At 36.5% G+C, this 24,489-nt stretch overlaps 1 protein-coding gene across 1 annotated transcript in view; it reads left to right on the forward strand.

The window, feature by feature from the left end:
• The window catches only part of STAG1 (stromal antigen 1), a 410,571-nt gene that overhangs the window by 192,047 nt on the left and 194,035 nt on the right, over positions 1 to 24,489 (forward strand). The window contains exons 6-7 of the mRNA XM_017528196.1: positions 3,337 to 3,413; positions 23,083 to 23,287. Of these exons, the coding sequence (XP_017383685.1) occupies positions 3,337 to 3,413; positions 23,083 to 23,287 (282 nt within the window). The remainder of the gene's footprint in view (positions 1 to 3,336; positions 3,414 to 23,082; positions 23,288 to 24,489) is intronic.

Consider the following 24,489-nt stretch of genomic DNA (forward strand, 5'->3'; position numbering starts at 1 on the left):
AAGGACTGTTATAAAGTGAAGACTGCCATCTAGAGACAGAGTCATCATTGGAGATGTAATCATAGCAATTTCTATTTTCAAGGCTTCTAAAAATTTTTTAAGTATCAAAAATGTGTATTTATTTATAATAACTTGAGGCTTTTTTTTTTCATTTTTGCATGTACTGCCTAGACAGATCCCATGCATCCCAAGATATTTATGATTAAGCTTGAAAGGCAACAAAGTGTCTCTTTCTTTACCTTTCCCCCAGACTGCCCTCCTCAAATCTTGAAAAAGACTCTTAAATGTAGTCACTGCATTATGAGGTAACTGTTAAGTTCTACATTTCTGGTATGCAGTTGTTTATTCAGTGAATCCTTCTCAGTTTTAGTAGACTCAGCATTTCTTCTCCTTGCCTGACTCAGATTTTTTCTACCAGTCCATCCATATTTATGTCTAGTCTTGATTTACAGTTTGATCTTTATCAGGCCTAGGTTATATAAAAATGAAACAAAAAATGACCAGGCATGGTGGCTCACAGTTGTAATCCCAGCACTTTGGGAGGCTGAGGTGGGTGGATCACCTGAGGTCAGGAGTTTGAGACCAGCCTGACCAATGTGGTGTAAACCCGTCTCTATTAAAAATACAAAAATTAACCGGGCATGGTGGTGCACACCTGTAATCCCAGCTACTCAGGAGGCTGAGGCAGGAGAATTGTTTGAACCCAGGAGACGGAGGTTGCAGTGAGCTGATATTGCGCCATTGCACTTCAGCTTGGGCAATGGTGAGACTGTCTCAAAAAATAAGAAAAAAAATTGTCCTGTCATATTATTGGATTATCTCTAGTACATAACTAGATTATATTTTATTTATTAAGACTCTGTAATCCACTCTTTAAAAGAAAAGCTTTAAAATGATTTATACATGGAGCAGTTACTTAGAAAGCATCTACTATTGGAAGGCTCTTTTGCTAAATGTGTTAGACAGTGTTAGTGTATTTCAACCACACTTAGACTTCAGTAATTTTGGGTAAGCAAGAATGATATGTCATAAAAGCAATAACCTTTTCTGCGGGTGGATACAGTCTTGCTCTGTCATCCAGGCTGGAGTGTAGTGGCACAATCTCAGCTCACTGTAACCTCGACCTCACAGGTTCATTGCCTCTGCTTCCTGAGTGGCTGGGATTACAGGCATGTGACACCCACACCCAGCTATGGTTTTTTTTTGTTTTTTTTAGTAGAGTCGGTGTCTTGCTGTTGTTGCCAGGCTGCTTTTGAATTCCTGATCTCAAGCAATCTGCCCACCTCTACCTCCCAAAGTGCTGGGATTAGAGGTGTGAGCCACCACGCATGGCCAAGAGCTATTATTAATATAAACTTAAAAGAGCCTTTTGTTATATTTGGATAAATGGTTTTGCTGCTCAGTAAGGTTGTGTCTACTTTCAATCTTCTACATACTTGTGTACCTAGTGGGAGGGATGCATAGAAGGCTTGGAGTTTCTGCCTGGCTGACATCATAGAACAGAGAAGGGGGAGAATTGAAAATGACTGAGGAGGACAGAGTTGAGATGTTTCTCTGAGCTGTGTGGTTCGTATATATGAGGGTAAGAAAGTTTGCTAGGTCCTTCTTTACTTTTCTGACAGTTTATCTCTTCATTCTCTTAACTTATCCTTATGATAGGTACTAGGCATTTTGAACAAGGGCGTTCAGTGCTGTTGGACATGGTCATGTCTACTCTGGAGGTAGAGGCTATAGGTCTGGGTGATGGGAAAACAACTAGAATGACTTTCCCTGGTTCTGATTTTGTCTCTTCGAACAGTATTTGAATCTGTATACATGTAGGAATCTGACTTCCCTTAGAGCTCAAATTAGGAATTGGAGCTTTTAGCTTGCTTCCAAAATGGGCAAGATAATGTATCAAAAAAAATGAATGCCCAAAGGAGGAGAGCCTAATACTGAGTATCTTTTATGCTACAGGTGCAATGCCAGATACTTTACATTTGTTATCTCATTTAATTATCTTATATTTATTTGTTTGAATGCTTCCCATGTGCTTAGTAATGTTCCAGGCAATAGCAGTCAGAACATTGAAGAAAAACTCTCTGCTCTGCAGTGGTATAAAATATTTTAATGTATGTTCAATCAAATATATTTCAATATTCACTGTTTTTTGTGTTTGAATATATCCTATAAATCTTTCCATATCAGTCGAAATAGGCTTATTATTTTTTGATAGCTCCATCTATATTTTTGTTAGATTCCGTTGACTTTGAGAGTCAATGAAAAGTAGTGGTTAATCATGGTAGCCAGGCTGCCTGCATGTAAACCATGGATCTGATACTGAGAAACTCCTTTTGCAAGTTGCTAAACCTCTCAGTGCCCCTTGTCTCATAGAAATAGTAGTGTATTCTAGGCCAGTCTCAGTGGCTCACGCCTGTATTCCTAGCACTTTGGGAGGCTGAGGCAGGTGGATCGCAAGGTCAGGAGTTAATGACCAGCCTGGCCAAGATAGTAAAACCCCATCTCTACTAAAAATATACAAATTAGCCAGGCGTGGTGGCAGGCACCTGTAGTCCCAGCTACTTGGGAGGCTGAGTCAAGGGAATCACTTGAACCTGGGAGGCAGAGGTTGCAGTGAGCTGAGATCGCACCACTGCACTCCAGCCTGGGCAACAGAGCGAGACTCCATCTCAAAAAAAAGAAAGAAAGAAAGAATAGTATGTTCTTTATTGTATTGTTGTAAAGATTAAATGTATAGACATCAAGTGCCTGGAAGAAAGTAAGCATCCAAATGTTAGCTGCTGCCACCATTGTCATTAATAGCAGCCTTTTATTTATTTCATCAGATGTTTATGAGCATATAGGCTTCCTTTCCTTTTTTTTTTTTTTTTTTTAAATTACAAACAGTGCTACAGGGATAACCTTTTACATTCATTACTTTGCACATGTGTTAGTCTGTGGATATTTTGCTACAAGTGCAATCTGTGGGTCAAAGGGTGTGTAAACTTGTAGTTTTGACAGACATGTACTAAATTATATACCATACACGTTGTACCAAGTTATACTTTTACCAGCAATTTAACACAATTTAAATTATCTGAGAACTTTAGGGTAGCTTCCTGATGTTATGTCTAATTATGGAATTATTTATAGTTAAAAATGGCAATTTCAAAATTTATTTTTTTTTCCTTATTAGGAGTACTGTCCTGTTAGAAGGGCCTGATCAAACCTTTTATGTTTTAATATAAAGTGTATGTTGGAAGGTTATTCTTTTGAGATTCTCACAGATAACTTGTTAATTCTTGGGAGAGTGGAAGTTTATCTCAAAGATTAACGGTAAAATTTGTTGTTCCACAGGTACTGTGAGAATAGAGATGTTTCGAAATATGCAGAATGCAGAAATCATCAGAAAAATGACGGAAGAATTTGATGAGGTATAGCATTCCAGTATTTATACAAATTGCCTAGTTATACTTTCTAATGATGAATATGTTGATTATCTCAAGTTTTGTTTTGATTTGATGTTTAGTGTAACTGAAGATCTATTTTTTAATTTTATATAATAATCTATGGTACTAATTCCAAAATTAATGATCTTTGGAGATTTGATTATATTGTGTGGAGTATTGAATAATTATTGGTAGGATAAGAAAATTAGTGGTATGAGGTAGAAGTAGATTCTTGACATTTATTTTGAAGACTATCTCAAATTTCTTAATTTATAAATGCATCTCCAACAGTTTTTGTTTGTACAGTGCTGGTTGCATTAAATGATTTTAAGGGAAAAGAGTTTGGAGGTCAGTGAATTTTTTTTTTTTCTTTTTTCTATCATAATAAGCAAAGGGTCAGTCTTAGGAGGTCAGTGAATTCTAAGCAGAACCACATATTATACCTGCCTCGAGATTATGAAATCCTAATTAAGAAAAACCCTGCTTACCTTCATTTACCTGAGAATTTCCCAAAATTATTTTACATGGAATTTCTCCCAGCCCCCTGAAGTATGTACGGGGTGGGTGTTGGGCTGTGTGTGTGTGTGTGTGTGTGTGTGTGTGTGTGTGTGTGTCTGTGTGTGTAAATGTTAAGCTTCTCTTTGGGACACTCTGCTTGAAAGTATTCTTATATTCAGAGTACATGTTTTCTTTGCTTGGCTTCACAAATTAATCACCTTTCCCATTTTCACAAAAATACTCTCTTGAGCAGTTTTACACTGATTGTAAATGCTGAAACATTTCCGCAGTTTTATTTTTGTATTGTATTTATAGTGAAATGAATTTATATATTAGGCTACCAGTAATTCCAGTTTTTAACATTCTGCCTTTTGATTTAAGTAACATTTCTAATTTTGGTACATGTTTCTTTTTCTTAACTTTCAGCACTATTTTCTAGGTCGGCTCTTCGACAGGGAGTGGACTCAGGCTTTTATTATTACTAATTTTAACTTGGAAAAAGTAATATAAACATACATTTTAAGACAAATGGTGTGTGATCTGTGTATTGGGATTTTTGAAAGTTCAGCAGGTGATTTTAATGTATACCAAAGCTGATTTAAGGAAAATTTAAAAAAAGAGAAAGCCAAGAATTAACTTAGTAAAACTCTTCACATATGAAAATGGAATGAGATAAAAACAGAAATAAAGATGCTGTGAGAATGCACATATAACAAGAAAGCATTACTTTTGTTTTAGGATTATTAAATAACTAGAAGTTGAGAAATTTAGGAAAATAAATATATACTTTTTGTTTATTTGTTTCACTTTGTTGCCCATACTGGAGCTCAGTGGCATGTTGTCAGCTCACTCCAACCTCCACCTCTCCAGTTCAAACAATTTTCGTCCCTTAGCCTCCTGAGTAGCTGGGATTATAGGAGTGTACCACGACACCCAGCTAATTTTGTTTTGTGTTACTGGTACAGACAGGGTTTCTCCATGTTGTCCAGGCTGGTCTTGAACTACTGACCTCAGGTGATCCTACTGCCATGGCCTCTCAAAGTGCTGGGATTACAAACATGAGCCATCGTGCCTGGCCAAATATATACTTAAAAAAAAATTCCGGTAAATATTGTTAACTACTATGGCATATTGAAGGAATAGTAAATATTAACACAACTAAGAATGAGTTACACAGCAAGTGAAATTACTGAAAAGGAATTTATTTCATATACCTAACTATATTTTCTCACAGTATTTGAGATGATCAACTTAATCAAAGAAGACTATTTTTTAAAATCACCATCCAAATTTTTTTGTTTGAAAGTAAAGTAATACGGTTTGATTATAATATGAAGGTATTTATTTAAAGCAAAAATACTTACTAGATATCGGAGGCTATGTATTTTATTTTCTGTCACTTGGGAAAGTTATTACTCCTTTTGCCATTGTGGATACATCTGAGAAACTGGGTTTAAATGCATGTATGTTATGAAATATACCTTATTTTAACAAGCTTATTAAGTTTTTTCTTCAAAAGACTGTATATGTCATTTGGTCTGGGAATTGAGGAGGTTAGTTTTGTTAAATTATATTTTGTAATATTCTGAAAGATCTGATGACAGGAACCATTGGATCCCAAGAGTCCAGAAGAATGTCTAGTTCTTAAGGAATAATCATTAAAATTTTGTTGAAATTTATATATTGTATTACAGCAAAGTAAGGTAAAGGTGAGATGAGTTAGTTTGAAGCTGTTTAGATTTTTGGTAAAGTGATCTAGAAGTAAGTTATTTGCCTGAGAACTATACTTTGTCTCCTATACTTTATTATAAACAGATTATTATAATGTTAATAACCTTTTAAAAATATCTGTAAACCTGTCCACAGCTAGCAGTGCTTCATGATTGTAATGTCAACCTAATTTAAAAATGAATTAATTCCCGAACAGGGTATGGGCTGCTCAGTCAATACATACACTTGGCTCTTGATAGATCTATCTGTAGAAAGGTAAAGCAAATTGATATTTCTTGCTCACATTTTTGGAATCGTACCTTCATATGTAAAGTCTTAGGTATGTTTCCCCAAGGTCAGATTGGAAATTTTTATAACAAAACACATTTAGTGTACTCATTTAGTACCTTTAATTCTTGCTGTTACTTTGCATTACATTGATAAATTGTGTGATTTTTGTGTATTGTGCCTTTCTCCAGTAATAACAACTTATCTTCTAGCTTTTTTCTCATTTCCTGTCTGTTTATATGTACTTCTCTGAATTTATCCATTTCAGCATTTACTTAATCAAATGATTAACATTATTTAATAAGAATTACAATGGTTAAATAGTATACAAACTGAAAAAAGGAGATATTACAGATATGGTAGGGGAAAGCTCAAATTATCTCTAGTCCCAAATTAAAGACTGTAAATTGTTTCAACTGTATATCCCATCACTAAAACGTTTTTTAGACTATAATCCTAATAGTGAAAACCCGTGGTAAGCCTCTTCTCTCTTCTCCATGCTCCTTTTCAAAGGGCTGGAGTTTTTAACTTCTGAGAGGAGTGCTTAAGAAGTAACTGTGTGGTGGTCAGCATGGTGGCTCATGCCTGTAATCTCTGTACTTGGAGAGTCTCAGGCAGGTGGGTCACCTAAGATCAGGACTTCAAGACCAGCCAGGCCAACATGGTGAAACCTTGTCTCTACCAAAAACACAAAAATTCGCCAGGAGTGGTGGCACATGCCCGTAATTCCAGTTACTGGCCAGGCTGAGGCACAAGAATCACTTGAACCCAGGAGACGGAGGTTGCAGTAAGCTGAGATCGCACCACTGTATTCCACCCTGGGCGATAGAGTGATATTGTATCTCAAAACAAAAGAAAACAAAACAAAAAAGAGTAATTGTGGTGATTATTTAAGACCTTCTTAGTTCTGAGCTGCTTATGTTTTCTAAATATCTTATAAATAAAAATAAATACATGAAAAGATTTCTTCCTTGCACCTTTGGTGATCAGAAGACTGAGCGTATACCCTTGTTTATTATATTAAAGTGTACTTTGCAGCATATGTATATTTATTGATAGAATTAAATGGATATAATATTACACTACCATTATTCATGTAAAAGTAATCTGTAATGGGCAGATGAAGACACAATATTTGAAACTATTCTGATTAAAATACTGTGATGACACAATGGTTTCAAATATCACAGGCTATTATCTCCAGAGTCAGTATTTATTTAGACATGGTTCTAATGTTGGTAATGGGTCTGTATCCTTATTTTTAGTAGTATTCTTAATGATTTAAAGTTTTCAAGGTAATTTTCTTATCAGATATCATTAGATTTTCATGCTTTACTTTTATAGTGGACTAAGATTAACTTGTTCAAGAAGTGACAGTGCCACCACATTTTTTATTTACTTGTGATTACATACTCAGGTTTTTGTTTCTGTTTCAGTTGTCTTAAAAAAAAAAAAAAAAAAAATCTGTGCTTGGTGAGTTTCCATTTTGCCAGGAGTTAAAAATAGATACTATTGGCAGGCATGGTGGCTCATGCCTATAATCCCAGCACTTTGGGAGGCCGAGGTAGGTGAATCGTTTGAGGTGAGGAGACTGACACCATCCTGGCCAACATGGCAAAACCCTGTCTTTACTAAAAATACAAAAATTAGCCAAGCGTGGTGGTCCGCGCCTGTGGTGCCAGCTACTCAGGAGGCTGAGGCAGGAGAATTGCTTGAACCCAGGAGGCGAAGGTTGCAGTGAGTCAAGAGCGTACCACCGCACTCCAGCCTGGGTGATGGAGTGAGACTTCATCTTAACAGAAAAGATAATATTAAGCTTAAAGTAATTGAATTGGTCATATATAACTTAAAATAAGAAACAAATGAGTGCCATTTCTACTGTCAACTCCTATGAGTATTGAATTCTTTTTGCTACTCTCATATTTGTTTTGTGACACAAAGCAATCTGAAATGTGGACCCTCAATCTGAAAAGTGAAGGCATACCAGACTTACTCTGTATATTAAATGTTAGCAACAATTAATTTCTTTCTTTTTTGATAAAAATAGAAATAAAAGTTTTAATTTTATTGCAATACACTACTACTTCATTTATGCTGCATACTTCACTGTAGAAAGTGCATTAAGATGAGAAAGGTAAACAGAATGGTTTTTTCTTTTTTTTTTTTTGCATTGCTCCCCCCACCCCTCAACAGAATGTTAACAAAAGAAAACAGAATTAGAAATGACAAGGTCCAAAAGACAAATGCATAATTAAAAAGTCATGATGACTCCAGAAATGTTAATGAATTTGTAATATGCAAAAGTGTAATAAAGGAAATACATAATAACTGAATCCTGCAGTTCAAACTATTAGGGACAAAAGCAAACATGTTGAATAATTATAATAGCAAATAATTATGCTTAATGGTTGCAAGCACTGTTAAGTGCTTTACATATACTTAATCCTCACAACATTTTTGTGAGGTAAGTAGTTTGTAGTGTTGTTATGCCCATGTGACACATGAGAAAATTGAGGCATGAAAGGGTTAAGAAACTTGCCTGAGGTCACACAGCTACTGAATGGGAAGCCAGGAGTTAAACCCAGTCTAGCTCTAAATTCGTACTTTTTTTTTCTTTTTTGAGAGGGAGTCTTGCTCTGTGGCCCAGGCTGGAGTTCAGTGGTGCAATCTCTGCTCACTGCAAATTCCGCCTCCCCAGTTCAGGTGATTCTCATGCCTCAGCCTTCTGAGTACCTGGGACTACAGGCACACATAACCATGCGTGGCTAATTTTTGTATCTTTAGTAGAGATGAGATTTCACCATGTTGGCCAGGCTGGTCTCGAACTCCTGACCTCAGGTGATCCACCCACCTCGGCTTTCCAAAGTGCTGGGATTATAGGTATGAGTCACTGTGCCTGGCCCTAACTCTATACTTTCAACTACTACCGTATTCTGTGTTTTATGTAATTAGAAGTTTATGATACTAAAATGGCTGGGAAAAGATTACTCAGTAACAGTTATGTTCTTTCAGTTTGGACAACTATGGTTATTAATTTGTTTCTGGCTATTTTTATTATCAGTTTCCTACTGATGATCCAATAAGTTATAGAATTATACTAGCATTTTTTTTGTGCTCGCCTCGGCAGCACATATACTAAAATTGGAACAATACAGAGAATTATACTAGCATTTTTTAGTGGACCAGTTATACTCTCTTAATCTAAAACAATCATTTTAGATGGAGTCAGACCTCTCCATTACATTATCTGAGACATCACTAATTATGAGAGATGCTTAAATGAGATACCCATGAAGCCAAAGTGTCAATAACATACATAACATATAAATAACAAAGTATCAACAGTAACATTTATGTCAGTGGCTATTAGATTAAATTTCCATCTGGTTTTTATGTTAGTTTTAAAACATGTACAAAATTGGATTTTACAGTAATACAAAATAAATCACATTTAATTTGTCAGTTATTACGACCTGTTAGATTTTTGACTTAAAGCCAGATAATAAGAATTCAGTTTTTTATTTATTATAGGTATGCCTTTTTGCTTTTATAGATACATAGTAGTTTACATGTTTTTCAGGCACATGTGAATATTTTTACATGCATAGAATATGTAATGATCGAGTTGGTATTTGGGGTATCTTTTACCTTGAGTATTTATCATTTGTATGTTTTGTTACCATTTCAAGTTCTCTCTTAGCTTGTTGTTGTTGTTGTTGTTGTTTTTTTTTTTTTTTTAGACGGAGTTTCACTCATGTTACCCAGGCTGGAGTGCAATGGTGCAATCTCGGCTCACCCCAACCTCCGCCTCCTGGGTTCAGGCAATTCTCCTGCCTCAGCCTCCTGAGTAGCTGGGATTACAGGCACGCACCACCATGCCCAGCTAATTTTTTGTATTTTTAGTAGAGACAGGGTTTCACCATGTTGACTCTAGGATGGTCTCGATCTCTTGACCTCGTGATCCACCCGCCTCGGCCTCCCAAAGTGCTGGGATTACATGTTTGTTTGTTTTTTGAGGCAGAGTCTCACTCTGTTGCCTAGGCTGGAGTGCAGTCACATGATCTCAGCTCACTGCAACCTCTACCTCTCGGGTTCAAGTGATTCTTTTGCTTTAGCCACCCAAGCAGCTGGGATTACAGGCTTGTGTCACCATGCCTGGTTAATTTTTGTATTTTTAGTAGAGACAAGATTTTGCCATGTTGGCCAGGCTGGTCTCGACTCCTACCCTCAAGTGATCCACCTGCCTTGGCCTTCCAGAGTGCTGGGATCACAGGCATGAACTACCATGCCTGGCTCTCTCCTAGCTATTTTGAAATATACTATATATTGATGCTAACTATAGTCACCCAACCCTGCTATCAAACATTAGAACCTATTTCTTCTATCTAACTGCAAGTTGTTTATAATTACCTCTCTGTTTCCTCCTCACACGCCTCCCTCCCTCTGATATCTGTCGTTCTATTCTCTATGAGATCAAGTTTTTTACCTCACACATATGAGTGAAAAATTGTGGTATTTGTTTTTCTGTGCCTATTTCACTTAATATAATGATCTCCAGTTCTGTTCATGCTGTTGTAAATGACTTTATTTTATTCTTTTTTTTTTTTTAACAACTAAATAGTATCCTATTGTATGTATATGCCACATTTTCTTTATCCATTCATCCATTGATGGGCACTTAGATTGATTCCGTAACTTTGATATTGTGAATGGTATTGTGATAAACATGCAAGTATGGGTATCTTTTTGATATACTGATTTCTTTTCCTTTGGATAAATATGTAGTAGTGGGATTGTTGGATCATATGAAAGTTTTACTTTTAGTTTTTTGAGAAATCTCTGTATTGTTTTCCATGGTGGTTTTACTAATTTGCATTCCCACCAACAGTGTATAGAAGTTCTCTTTTCTTCAGATCCTCAACAGTATCTCTTGTTTTTCTTCTCTTGAGTAATAGCCATTTTAACTGGGGTGAGATGATATCTCATTGTCCATTTAATTTGTATTTCCTTGATGATTTTGGATGTTGAGTACTTTTTCATATATCCGTTGGCCATTTAAGTCTTCTTTTGAGAATTGACTATTGATATGCTTTGCTCACTTTTTAATGGGATTGTGCTTTTTTTTTTTAATTGCTGACTTGTTTGAGTATTCTGAATAGTTTGCAAATATTTTTTGTCATTTAAGAGGTTGTCCCTTCACTCTGTTTTCTTTGCTGTGCTTTTTTTATTTTTAGTTTAATATATCTTGTTGGCCTTTTTTTGTTTGATTTTTGTTGTCTGTGCTTTTGATGTCTTGACTGTATATTCTTTGCCTAGAACAGTGTTCTGAATTGTTTTTCCTGTGTTTTATTCTACTAGTTTTATAGATTCAGGTCTTACATTTAAGTCTTTAATTTATCTTGAGTTGATTTTTATATAGGGTGAGAGATAAGGGTTCAGATTAATTCTTCTGCATATAGATATCCAGTTTTTCCAGCATCGTTTATTGAAGGAAGGTGTCTTAAGAGTATGTACTTGACACCTTTGTCAAAGATCAGTTGGCTGTAAATATTTGGATTTATTTCTGGGTTCTGTATTCTGTTCAATTGGTATGTATAGTTATTTTTATACCAAAACTTTGCTCTTTTGGCTAATATATCCTTGTAATATAATTTGAAGTCAGGCTGTAATGCCTTCAGCTTTGTTTTTGTTTGTTGGTTTTTGTCTTTGTTTTTTTGTTGTTGTTTGTTTCTTTTTTCTTAGCATTGCTTTGGCTATTCTGGCTCTCTTTTGGTTCCATATACATTTTAGGATCTCTTTTTTCTGTTTCTGTGAGAAGTGACGTTGGTATTTTGATAGGGATTACATTGAATCTGTGTATTGATTTTAATAGTATGGTCATTGATATGGTTTGGATGTTTGTCCCCTTTAAATCTCATGTTGAAATGTAATCCCCAATGTTGGAAGTGGGGCCTGGTGGGAAGTGTTTGGGTCATGGGGACAGATCCCTTATGAGTGGCTTCGTATCCTCCTCGTAATATTGAGTGAATTCTCGCTTTGAGTTCACAAGATATCTGGTTATTTTTAAAAGTATGGCACCCCTATCCCCTTGCCTCTTCTCTCACCATGTGATTCACTGGCTCACCTTCACCTTCTGCCATGATTATAAGCCTCCTTGAGGACCTCAGTATAAGTTGAGCAGACTGGCACTATGCTTCATATACAGCTTGCAGAACCTGATCCAGTAAACTTCTTTTCTTTATAAATTACCCAGTCTTAGGTATTCCTTTATAGTAATGCAAAAAATAAAAATAAAAAAGGTAACAGTCATTTTATCAACCTTTGTTTAAAAAAAATTTCAGTTGGTACCAACATTTTACCGATATTAATTCTTGCAGTTCATGAGCATGGGATGTCTTTCCATTTGTTTGTGTCCTCTTCAATTTCTTTCATCAGTCTTTTGTAGTTTTTTAGTAGAGATCCTTCATTTTAGTTATCTTTATTTTTATATATTTTTTGTAGCTATTGTAAATGTGACTGCTGTCTTGTTTTTTTTACAGCTATTTTATTATTAATATATAGAAACCAGTGTTTATGTGTTGAAAAAATTTAAAGCACTTACCGAATTTGGTATCAGCTCTAAGAAATTTTTCAATAGAGGCTTTGGGTTTTCCTAAATATAAGATCATGTCATCTTCAGAGAAGGATAGTTTGACTTCCTCTTTGCCAATTTGGATCCAGTTTGTTTTTTTCTCTTACCTGATTGGTCTGTCTAGGAGTTCCAGCACAATGTTGAATAGGACTTGTGAAAGTAGGCATGCTTTTTTGTTTCAGTTCTTAGAGGAAAAGGTTTTAACTTTTCCCCAGTCAGTATGATGTTATCTGTGGGTTTGTCATATATGAACTTTGTTATTTTGAGGTATATTCCTCTTTTGCCTAGTTTATTGAGAATTTTTAGTTGTTGGATTTTACCAAATGCTTTTTCTTTGTCTATTGAGATGATCATAGAGTTTTGGTTCTTAATTCTGTTGATGTTATGTATCACATTTATTGATTTGCATATATTAAACCACCTTTGCATGCTTTATGTACATCTTGCTTGAAATGATGTATTAGTGAGTTTGTAGTGAGATTGAATCAGTGACAAAAAGTCTCCCATTAAAGAAAAACCCAAGCCCATAAGGATTCACAACTGAATTCTACTAAAGATAGAAGACATAATAACAGTCCTCCTCAAACTATTCCAAAAAAACTAAAGAGGACAGAATTCTCAGTAACTCATTCTAGAAAGCCAGCACTACCCTATTAGCAAAACCAGATAAGGACACAGCAACAACAACAACAATGTAAAAGGAAACTACAGGCCTACATCCCTGATGAAGTTAGATACAAAAATTGTAGCAAACCAAAGTCAATGGCATGTCAAAAAGATAATATACCATGATCAAGCAATTTGTTTTTATTTGTTCATAATAGTCTCTGATCTTTTGTATTTCTGTGCTATCAGTTATAATGTCTCATTTTTCATTTCTGATTTTATTTATTTGGATCTTTGTTAGTCTAGCTAGTGGTTTATCAGTTTTATCTCGTTGAAGAACCAGCTTTTCATTTTATTGACCCGATGTATTTTTTTTAGTTTCAACTTCATTTATTTTTGGTCTGATCTGTATAATTTGTTTTCTGCTGATAATTTTGCATTTGGTTTGTCCTTCCTGCTCTGGTTCCTGAGGTGCATCATTAAATTGTTTCACTGAAAGCTTACTACTGTTTTTATTTATTTAGAGACAGAGTTTCGCTGTTGTCACCCAGGCTGGAGTGCAGTAGCGTGATCTCAGCTCACTGAAACCTCTGCCTCCCGGGTTCAGATGATTCTCCTGCGTCAGCCTCCTGAGTATGTGGGATTATAGGCGCCTGCCATCACACCGAGCTAATTTTTTTATTTTCAGTAGAGACGGGGTTTCACCATGTTGGCCAGTCTGATCTCAAACTCCTGACCTCAGGTGTTCCACCCACTTCCAAAGTGCTGGGATTACAGGTATGAGTCACTGTGCCTGGCCTCAAACCTTACTACTCCTTTGATGCAGGTGTTCATTGCTATAAACTTGATTCCTATTACAGTTTTTGCTGTATATCCACAGGTTTTGGTATGTTGTGTTTACACTTTCATTTGTTTCAAGGCATGTTTTGATTTACATCTTAATTTCTTCATTGATCCAGTGGTTATTCAGGAGTGTCTAAGTTTCTCTTTGTATTGATTTCTGGTTTTATTCCATTGTGGTCTGAGAAGATATTTCATACGATTTTGATTTTTAGAAATTTGATGAGACTAGTTTTGTGGCATAACATATGGTCTATCCTGGAGAATGTTCCATGTGCTAATGAGAATAATATGTATTCTCTCTATGGCCATACCACCTTCAATGCATCCAATCTTGTCTGATCTCGGAGAATACTGTATATTCTGCAGTTGTTGGATAAAATGTCCTAAAAATGTCAAGTCTATTAGGTTTAAGGTCTAGTTTAAATCTGGTGTTACTTTAATGAATTTCTATCTAGATGATCAAATGCTGAGAGTGAGATGTTGAAGTCTCTCACTGTTACAGTCTTGGAGTCTATTTAGAACTTGTAATGTTTGCTTTATAAATCTGGATGCTCCAGTTTTAACATACTAAAAATTGTTAAGTATTCTTGCTGTGTTAATCTCTTTATAATTATGTAATGACCTTTGTCTTTATGACTGTTTCTGATGTAAAGTTTGTTTTACTCATAAGTATAACCGTTCTTATTCATTTTTCATTCTGTTTGTGTGGAATATCTTTTTCCATTCCTTTAGTTTCAGCCTGTATGTGTCTTTACAGATGAAGTGCATTTCTTGTAGGCAGCATGTAGTTAAATCCTGTCTTTCATCCACTCATCTAGTCTGTGTCTTTTTAGTGGAGCATTTAATCCATTTACATTCCAAGTTAATATTACGGTGTGACCCTTTGTTCTTGTCATAGTGTTGATTGTTTTTGGGTAGTTTTGTTACATTATTGTTTCTTTCATTTTCTCTTGTTGTTTGTCTTTGTGGTTTGGTAGTTTTCTGTAGCAGTGTTATTTGATTATTTTATCTTCATCATACGCTTGTTTGTTTTACCAGTGAGACTTACACTTTTGTGTGTTTTCTTGATGGTAAATGTTGTTCGTTAACATTTAGTTTTAGGACTCCCTTAAGCAGTGTGTGTGTGTGTGTGTGTGTGTGTGTGTGTGTGTGTGTGTAGAACAGATCTGGTGGTGATAGATTTTTTTAGCTTTTGCTTTTTTGGAAAACATTTTATTTCTCCTCCATTTGTCAATGATAATTTTACTGAATATGGTGTCGTTGACTAGCAGTTTTTTTTTTTTTTTTTTCTTTTAGCAGTGTAAATATATCCTCCCATTCTCTCTGGTCCTATAAAGTTTCTGCTGAGAAATTTATGGGTGGCCTGATGAAAGTTTCTAATTTATATGTGATTAGACACTTTTGCTCTTTTTGGAATTCTCTCTGTCTTTGACTTTAAACAGTTTGATTGTAATGTGCCGTGAAGAAGACCTTTTTAGATCTTAGCCTCTTGTGTCTAAATATCTATATCACTTGCTGGACTTGGTCAGTTTTCATCTATTCTTTTTTTAAATAGGTTTTAAAATCCTTTCATTCTCTCTTGGCCTTCTGGGACCCCAATTATTTGAATATTTGGGCACTCTGAGGTATTTCATATGTCAAAAAGGCATTGCTTATTTTGACAAAATTCTTCTTTATTTTTGTCTATTTCAAAAGTCCTGTGTTCAGGTTCTGATATTCTTTTTTTTTGCTTGAACAGTCTTTTGTTGAAGCTTGCAAACTTATTTTGTATGTTATTCAATAAATTATTTAGTTCCAAAATTTCTGTTTGGTTTTCTATTTTAATTTTAATTTTTAGTCAGTCCCTTGCTCCATCGCCCAGGCTGGAGTGCAGTGGCGCTATCTCAGCTCACTGCAACCTCTGGCCTGGGACTATAGGCACACACCACCATGCCTCGCTAATTTTTTGTATTTTTGGTAGAGACAGAGTTTTTCCATGTTGCCCAGCCTGGCGTTGAACTCATGAGCTCAAGCAGTCTGCCCACCTTGGCCTCCCAAAGTGGTGGGATTATAGGTGTGAGCCACTTCTCCTGGCCTCTTTGTTTTTAATGCTATCTGTTTTTTTGGTAGATTTTTTGTTTGTATCCTTAACTGTTTTTCTGACTCCTTTGTATTGCTTTTCAGAATTCTGTTGTACCTCACTGAGCTTCTTTAGAATGGACAACTTGAGTTTCTTTTCCAGGAGTTTGTGATTTTTTTTTTTTTGTGGAGGGAGGGGATCTGTTGCTGGGGAATTCTTGTATTCCTTTGGAGAGGTCATATTTCCTTGCTTTTTCTTGTTTTCTGTGTCCTTAAATTGATATCTTCACATCTGTTATAGCAGTTTACTTCTTTGAATTGTTTCAATTTGCTTTTGCATGGAATGACTTTCTCCTGAAGATGTTAGCTGAAGCATTCTTTGGGTGGTACTCTTTGGCTTTGATTCTGGGTGTGTGTAGTTTCTGAATTATTTATTGGGTTCTTGGCCACTGGGCATCCAGTGTGACATGGGCTGTGAAAGTGGCAGAGCATCTGTGTCCCAAGCAATGTGCACTGGTGTTGACAGTTGCTGCAGTGATCTAGACTGCCAGTCTCCAGGCTCACAAGTGGTGCATACAGGTAGGTGCTACCTGTGGTGGTAATGACTGGGTAGGTAGGCTTAATCCCGTGTACCTGAAAGGAGTTCTGGTCCCAACAGTGGTGTTCTGGGCTGTTCACTGCTTTGGTATGGAGCTGGGGCAACCCAGGCTGGGTGGGGTTGTACTATGGTCCTCTGATAGTGTGTGCAGGTGCCAGCTGTGGTAGGCAGGGATGAGGTGATCACCAAGTTATCAGTGAATGCTTGTGTAGGGGGTGGTGGCAGCTATGCTGCTGCCCTTCCACTTATGAGGACGGTGTTGCCTTCAGTGGCAGACAGCCCTGACTGGCAGATGGAGAACATATGCACCACTGGCCCGTTCACCTCGGTGCTGATGGTAGTAGCCCTTGCCTCAGATGTGGTGGGCCAAGGTCTTTTGCAGTTATGCCCTGGGATCTGCATGCAGTTCAGTCTTCTCTTGTGTTTCAGCCCAGCACTGTTGGGCTCCAGGATAGTTTGGAGCCTGTCCAGGTTAGGGCTCTACAATAGTGCCTTGCTGTAGCTCTTTAGGTCTCAGGGAATTTGTAGTACTGAGCATGAGCTTTCTCTCTAGAGCAGTGCTGTCTTACAGTCTCCCAGCAGCTCAGCATAGTTTCAGGGCCCATGAGGATCAAAGTGTTCATCCATTGCTAGGATTGCAGGAGGCCACTGTGGGAATGTAACCTATTAAGGGTCTCTCACTTTTCCTCTTTTCATATTGAGGAGTCTCTGTTGGCTCCCAGGTGATCCTGGACAAGCAGTCTGCTTTGCTTTCTTCTTCTTTTTTGCTTTAACCATTTCCTGTCACATTTCTGTTGAATTCCATTGGATGATCTTCTATTCAAGTTGTGATTTTATGTTTAATATATATATATGTTTTTCTTTGAGACCGAGTCTAGCTCTGTCACCCAGGCTGGAATGCAGTGGTGCATCCTCGGCTCACTGCAGCTTCCACCTCCCAGGCTCAAGTGATTCTTGTGCCTCAGCCTCCCAAGTAGCTGGGATTAGCAGCATGCCACCACGCCCAGCTTTTTTTTTTTTTTTAATGTATAGATAGGGTTTCACTATGTTGTCCAGTCTGGTCTTGAACTCCTGGACTCAAGGGATCTACCTGTTTAGCCTCCCAAAGTGCTGGGATTACAGGTATGAGCCACTGCATCTGGCCTATGTACTTAATATTTTTCTTCCTCTTAGTGGTTGGTGTGTGAAATGACTCTAATTAGCTATCTCAAAGCCCCTTCCAGGTATAACTTTTTAACAAGGGCTGAATAAACGAACAACTTGGTTTTTCTAACTGTATTTTTATGAGATTAATTTATTTTTTTGTTTGTTTGATAAATATTTGTTGAACACTTAATATAGCCCAACTTTTAATTGGGAACTGTATATTTAAAGACCAATAAAGTCATAGTTGTAGATCATGAGCCCACATCCTAAATGGGGATAGAGCTTTGTAAACTAATTGCAGTTATACCTTGACAGGTTTAATAGCTGACAACCCAAAGGATGAGTTGATTATCTGAAGTGTGAGTGTGTCACAAAATATTTATGCTTAAAAGATTACAGTCATGAGCCACTGTGCCAAGCCTTCCCAGGCTCTGCTACCAGTGATAGAGTTTGTATGCCTCATCTCTTCTTGGAGGGCTTTATCATTCTTTGGAATTTAAATTACTTCAGCTCAAAATGACCTCAAGAAAAGTTAAGGCTTTTTTTGTTGTTGATTTGGCTTATTCTCATTGTTGCCTTTAAAAAGTAGTTTTTAAACATGAATAGAAGTTCCCCAGAAAAAACAGAAACAAGCTCTATCTTTCATTGGAGTTTGGGAATGTATAGGATCACCTGAGAGAGCGAATCTTAGCCCAAGTTTTTAGTATCCTTAGTTTTAATGAAAAGTTGTTTCTATCATGGTGATATGTAACTTCATAGATGTGGTTTTATATCTTAAGCACTGACTGTAATACTGTGATAAGTTAGAGAATGGCACTGTAGAATTTGGAATGTATGCTAGTGATTTCAGAAATATGGTGTTCTCAAAGATGTTAATGTGGATAGTTTCAAAAAACTTTTTTTTTTTTTTGAGGCAGAGTTTTACAATGGCGTGATCTCAGTCTCTGCTCACTGCAGCCTCCTCCTCCTGGGTTCAAATGATTCTCATGCCTCAGCCTCCCAAATAGTTGAGATTATAGGCTCATACCACCACGCCTAGCTAAGTTTTGTATTTTTTCATAGAGACAAGGTTTCACCACGTTGACCAGGCTGGTCGAGAACCCTTGACTTCAGGTAATGCGCCCGCCTCGACCTCCTAAAGTGCTAGGATTACAGGCATGAGCCACCGTGCCTGGCCTAATGGTTAATTCATTTGATATTTGAGTGTCTGTTACTTTCTAAGCATCGAGGATATAGCACTGAATACACCAGGCCAAAAAAATCTCTGCCCTCATGGAGTTTACGTTCGATTTAGTGGGGGGAAAAACAATGAATGAAATACCTAAGCAAAATATTATGGTAGCTAGATGGCAATAAATGTTATACAGAAAAATAAAGCAGAGAAAGAAGAAGAGATTGTAGGGAGAACAGTCATTCAATTTAGGGAGGTCACTTTACCATCCATCTTTATAGTTCGTTTTACGTGGCATGTGTAAGTGTGTATATAAGGGAGAAATTTGTAAATAGTTGCATTAGAGTTAAGAAACTTGAAGTGGATACAGGAATTTTTTTTCTTTTTCCAAAAAATTTTTACAGTAATATTTGCACACAGTACACAAACTAAAAGTTTCAAATGTATAAAATTTTAATTGCAGTCAGGAATTGAGGTAGATGTGTGTTTTGTTGTTGCTGTCACTATCTAATGTATCACAGGTTTCAGATTAGTGATGAACTGCTTAGGATTCCAAAGTTTTCTGTGTTCAGGCTTCACCTTCAGAGACCTCTGCTGTCTCTGCACCCCAATGCTACAGAGGGCATCTCTCTCCATACTGTTACCCCTTCTGCTAGTGGTAGACTGGTGTTGCTTATTGGCTGGCGCTGTGAGAGGGACATCGGTTGTCCTGATCATCCCTCAGTTTAACTATGCTTTGTGTGCCTGGAGCCACCAAGAGGCCTCCTCACCCTTCCTGTCTCTCCTTTTATGTAGCAGCCAACCTCTGTGTTGTCTTTGGTTGGCCTTCAGTGGGGGATTCTGCCCCTCTTTCTTTTCTTTTCTTTTCTTTTTTTTTTAATATGTAAACAGTGGTGCTTTATTGATAAAAGTTTAGTTTAAATGGATACAAAATTGCTGTGCAAAATAAGTGTTTTCAAAATACATTTCTACAGATAGAGACTATCTCTTAGTAAGAGAGCAGTTACCTATTATCAAAAGTATTTATTTAGATACGGGTAGTAAAACAAAGGGGATCAGAAGTGTACTGTAGCGGTGTGGGCCCTTCCTCCCTGCATAGCTGTTAATCAGGAGGCATTGTGCCTGAAGTAGTACTTTCACTCAAACATACACGGGGCTTACCTTAATCACTTGCAAATGCTTTTTTTCTGTTTTACAGATTTTTTAAGCAAACTTATTAAATGTCGAAAACCCAAATGATGGACTCTGCATGGATGTACTCTGAAGTCATGGAGCACTTTTTCTCAGTTATCTCACACAATAAGCCATAACGTATAGTTTTTGGCTTTTCATAGTTAAGCAACAGTCAAGGTTTCTGCCCCTCTTTCAATACTGGCAGGCCTCTGCTTGGTATTGGTATAGGATTCAGGTCTCATGACATTGTTTTGTCTCCTTCTTTCCCCCACATAGAGGGTTTTTTCTTCTACACTTCTCTCAGCTGCAGTGGGTCTTTGCTGTGCCAGATGACTCGATTTCTTACTCCTCTTCCCACCACATTGGGGCTACTTTGTAGACTAGAGAGGCCTGGAGAAGTGAGCTAGACATCTCGTCTTTCCCCCAGCAGTTCATGATTACCCCCATAGGCCTGCCTCAACAAGAGAGGTGTTCTTTGTTTTTCTTCCCTGTCCCCAGGCTTTGTTGTGAGTACCTGGTACCTGGTTGAGACCTGTGGAATATAGTTTTTTGTTTGTTTGTTTGCTTGCTTGTTTGTTTGTGTTTGTTTTTGAGACAAAGTCTCTCTATTGTCCTTAGCTGAAAGTGTACTGGTGTGGTGTGGTCTCACTGCAACCTCTGCCTCCCAGGTTCAAGCAATTCGCCTACCTCAGCCTCCTGAGTAGCTGGGACTACAGGCATGCACTACCCCACAGAGCTAATTTTTGTATTTTTTTTGTAGAGATGTTTTGTAGAGCCATGTTGCCCAGGCTGATTGAACTCCTGAGCTCAGGGGATCCGCCTGCCTCAGCCTCCCAAAGTGCTGAGATTACAGGCATGAGCCACTGTGCCAAGCCTAAGACCTGTGGAATATAGTTTTAAGTGAGTGCAAACTCCCCTTGTCATTCCATACTGACAAGCTAGCAGCCCCTAGGTGTTGCACAGTGTATTACAATTTTAGTTGATTTCTTTTCACCCATTTTTATGGCGGTCTCCTTTTCTTCCCAGGCTCTACTACCAGTGATAGAGTTTGTATGACTCATCTCTTCTTGGAGGGCTTTATCATTCTTTGGAATTTAAATTACTTCAGCTCAAAATGACCTCAAGAAAAGTTAAGGCTTTTTTTGTTGTTGATTTGGCTTATTCTCATTGTTGCCTTCTACATCCTAAATGGAAGCCACTAGTAAACACCGGTTGTACCAGAATCATTTACTAAATAATTCATGTTTCTTCACTGCTCATAATTATTCTCCAACAGTAGGAGTGCATTTGTCTCTAAGTAACAGAGAAGCTGACCAATAGTGGCTTAAACTCAAAGGAGTTTGTCGTGCAAAGTAAATGTGGGAGTAGTCATCAAGGACCTAGACTCCTCCCATTTTTCTCTTCAGCATTCATGATCCTCATACTTGTTTCTTCATGGTTGCAAGATGACTGAATACCCTGCAACATTTATGCATTTCAGATCAGTGAAAAGAAGGAAAAAAGGAATAAAGACATAATACCTCAGTCATTCACTTTAGAAGGCTTTTCCAGAAGACTTATCTGGCAAATTACATTTTTTCCCCTCAGATACTTCTTACACATTATTTTCCAGGCTACTTATGTATCTCCTGTCAATGATCATTATTTTCTTCAATTCATGAACTGAATTGTTTAATTAAGAAATCAATTATTTTAGTTCCTTAGGGGTTTTGTTTGTTGTACTACATTTGAATCTTTTGAAGTATGCTTGTTTTTCAGGTTTTCCGAAGTACTGATTATTCTGCCTTCCCTTCCTCACTTGATGTTGAGCCTGGTTAGGTGGTTTATTTTCTCTGTAGTTTCCCTGGGGCCCAGGTTCAGTTGTTGTGGATCACAAAATGGCTGATTCTCTTAGTTGGTATAAAACAAGAGGAACTTTACTATAATGGGGTTTTGTGATATAGAAGCAGCAGATAGACTGCTGAAATACCTTTAGGAAATATATTTGCTCTCTAGTCTGTATAACTTCTCCAATCTACACTTACATTCCCAGTCATGTAGCACCCCCTACCACTCATGTAGCACCAACATTAACTTTCTTTCAGGATTTTGACTCTGAGTCCAGTCTCTTCTAATCTCTGCTTTTTGTTACATGTTCTTGGGATCTAACAGCACTTTGTTCTAGAAAAGACAAAAAGCTACACATTGAGAATATTTAGGCAACTGTGTTCACAGAATTTCTCATTCTCTACCTTGTTAATTTCTATTTCTGTACTTAAGTGTATTAGGCCAGAGAGGGAAACCGCTAGCCAGTTGGGCTGTACTCTAAGTTTTGTGTTTTAAACAAGATGACACAATCTGGTGATATCAAGAACACAGATTTTTTTCTTAGAAAAGTTAATCCAGTGTATGAAGTAGAATTAAAATCGAGTTCATAGTAAAATTTGAAGAAATTAGATTGGAATTTCAGGTGTAAAAGGTTATTCTGGACTTCTAAATGAAATGCTTATACTTTTCAAATTGTTGCTTCTTAAAAATTTAGTTCAAAATATTGAAAGATGTACTGTGACACAGGTATCATGTTTACTTTGTTCAAAATTCAAATAGCAATCATCCTTTCTAGTCAAAACTTTTAAAAATTTTTACTATTTCGAATTATCTCAACTAAGATCCAAATACAACAAAGGGGAACTATTATTTTCAACGAAAGGCTTAGAACAATAAAGTAGATGCTGGTTCTAAAATAGTTATTTTGAGTACTTTAAGAATTACTTAGCCGTGGTAGATCAAAACCAAAGAAAGATAAATCAATCAAATGTACCACAAAAGTCACCTATTTCTTTTTATAACTGCTTTGCACAAAAGGGTTCCTATATAGGTAGGAAGAAAAAAAAATCTTTGATCAAACTCTATTAATATGACATACTGAATATGTTCTTTTTCTCTTTTTTAGGACAGTGGTGATTATCCCCTTACCATGCCTGGACCTCAGTGGAAAAAATTTCGTTCAAACTTTTGTGAATTTATTGGAGTCCTGATTCGACAATGTCAGTATAGCATAATTTATGATGAGTATATGATGGACACAGTAATCTCCCTTTTGACGGGTTTGTCAGACTCCCAGGTCAGAGCTTTTAGGCATACAAGTACCCTTGCTGGTAAGTAACCAACATTTTATTTCCTTTCATTTAGTTTTGTTGAATATGTTTTATTCTGATTAAAAACTTAATGAGAATAAGATTTAATTAAAAATTTAATTAGAATAAAACATTCATTTGAATAGTTTTTCTTAAAATGTATGCCTAGTTTGATAACTAGCATTTGGTAACCTTAAGAATGAAAATAGAAATTTTCTGGCCAGTGTCAACAAATGTTTATCTGAATGTTTAGTACCGATGTGCATCTTTATTTATAACTAGAGAAATTTTAAGAGACCATTAGGCCAAATTCTTTGGAAAACCCAAGTAATAATAGTTGAAATTCCAAATTTATTCTGTTTTCTCTTTGCATAATTACATTGTTTTATTGCTCATTATTATTAAAGATAAGTAGGTAAATACTTGTTTATATATTTGGAACAGTTTCATCCAGTAGGGTAACAGACATTCTTCCTATTCCTAGCGCTGTAATAGCTTAAACATATTCAAATATTAACATCTTAAAATCAGTTCTTAAGGTTGGCTGTAGATAATTTGAAGAACTAACAGATTAGTTTTCACTTTTGCTTTCTTTTAGAATTATCATGACAACTTGTCAACCAACTGTATTCTTTGTTTTTCTTGATTTTCAATAACGAGGTAATTTTCTTAATTTAGCAGTTGTTCTGTTTCTCCTTCCCTGCTTTAACTGTGACTACCTAAAATGACTATTTTTTAAAAATTCATATTAGTGGAATGTGTGTATACTCATTGGGTGTTCATAACTGTATGTTTAAATAATCCCAAATTACATCCTTTTTAGTAGCAGTAACTTTGCCCGTATTTATCTTACTTACTATCATAATAAACCAGATTTAGACTCATTAATTACATTTTATTCATTTAAATTTTAAATTCTCATTTATCTAATTTATTTAAAGCACTGTTTCTCAAACTTTAGTACACAGCAGAATCACCTACAGAGCTTGTTGTGACAGATTGCTGGGCAAGAAGTTCCTAGACAGTGTTGATACTTGGTGATTTGGGAACTACTCATTGCAAATGCCTGCTTTAAAATTTTGTCATTTTCTGGCTTGACCTGTTGCCCAAAGCCAATATGAAAATAACTGGAATCATCTATATATTTTTTCATTCCTTTTTTCCCAATTCTCTTTTTTTCACTTAGTGAATTCATAGTATCTTTCATTGTTAGTTACAGTTCT

This window comes from Cebus imitator, unplaced genomic scaffold, assembly GCF_001604975.1.
Source record: "Cebus imitator isolate Cc_AM_T3 unplaced genomic scaffold, Cebus_imitator-1.0 Scaffold53, whole genome shotgun sequence".
Taxonomy (NCBI): domain Eukaryota; kingdom Metazoa; phylum Chordata; class Mammalia; order Primates; family Cebidae; genus Cebus; species Cebus imitator.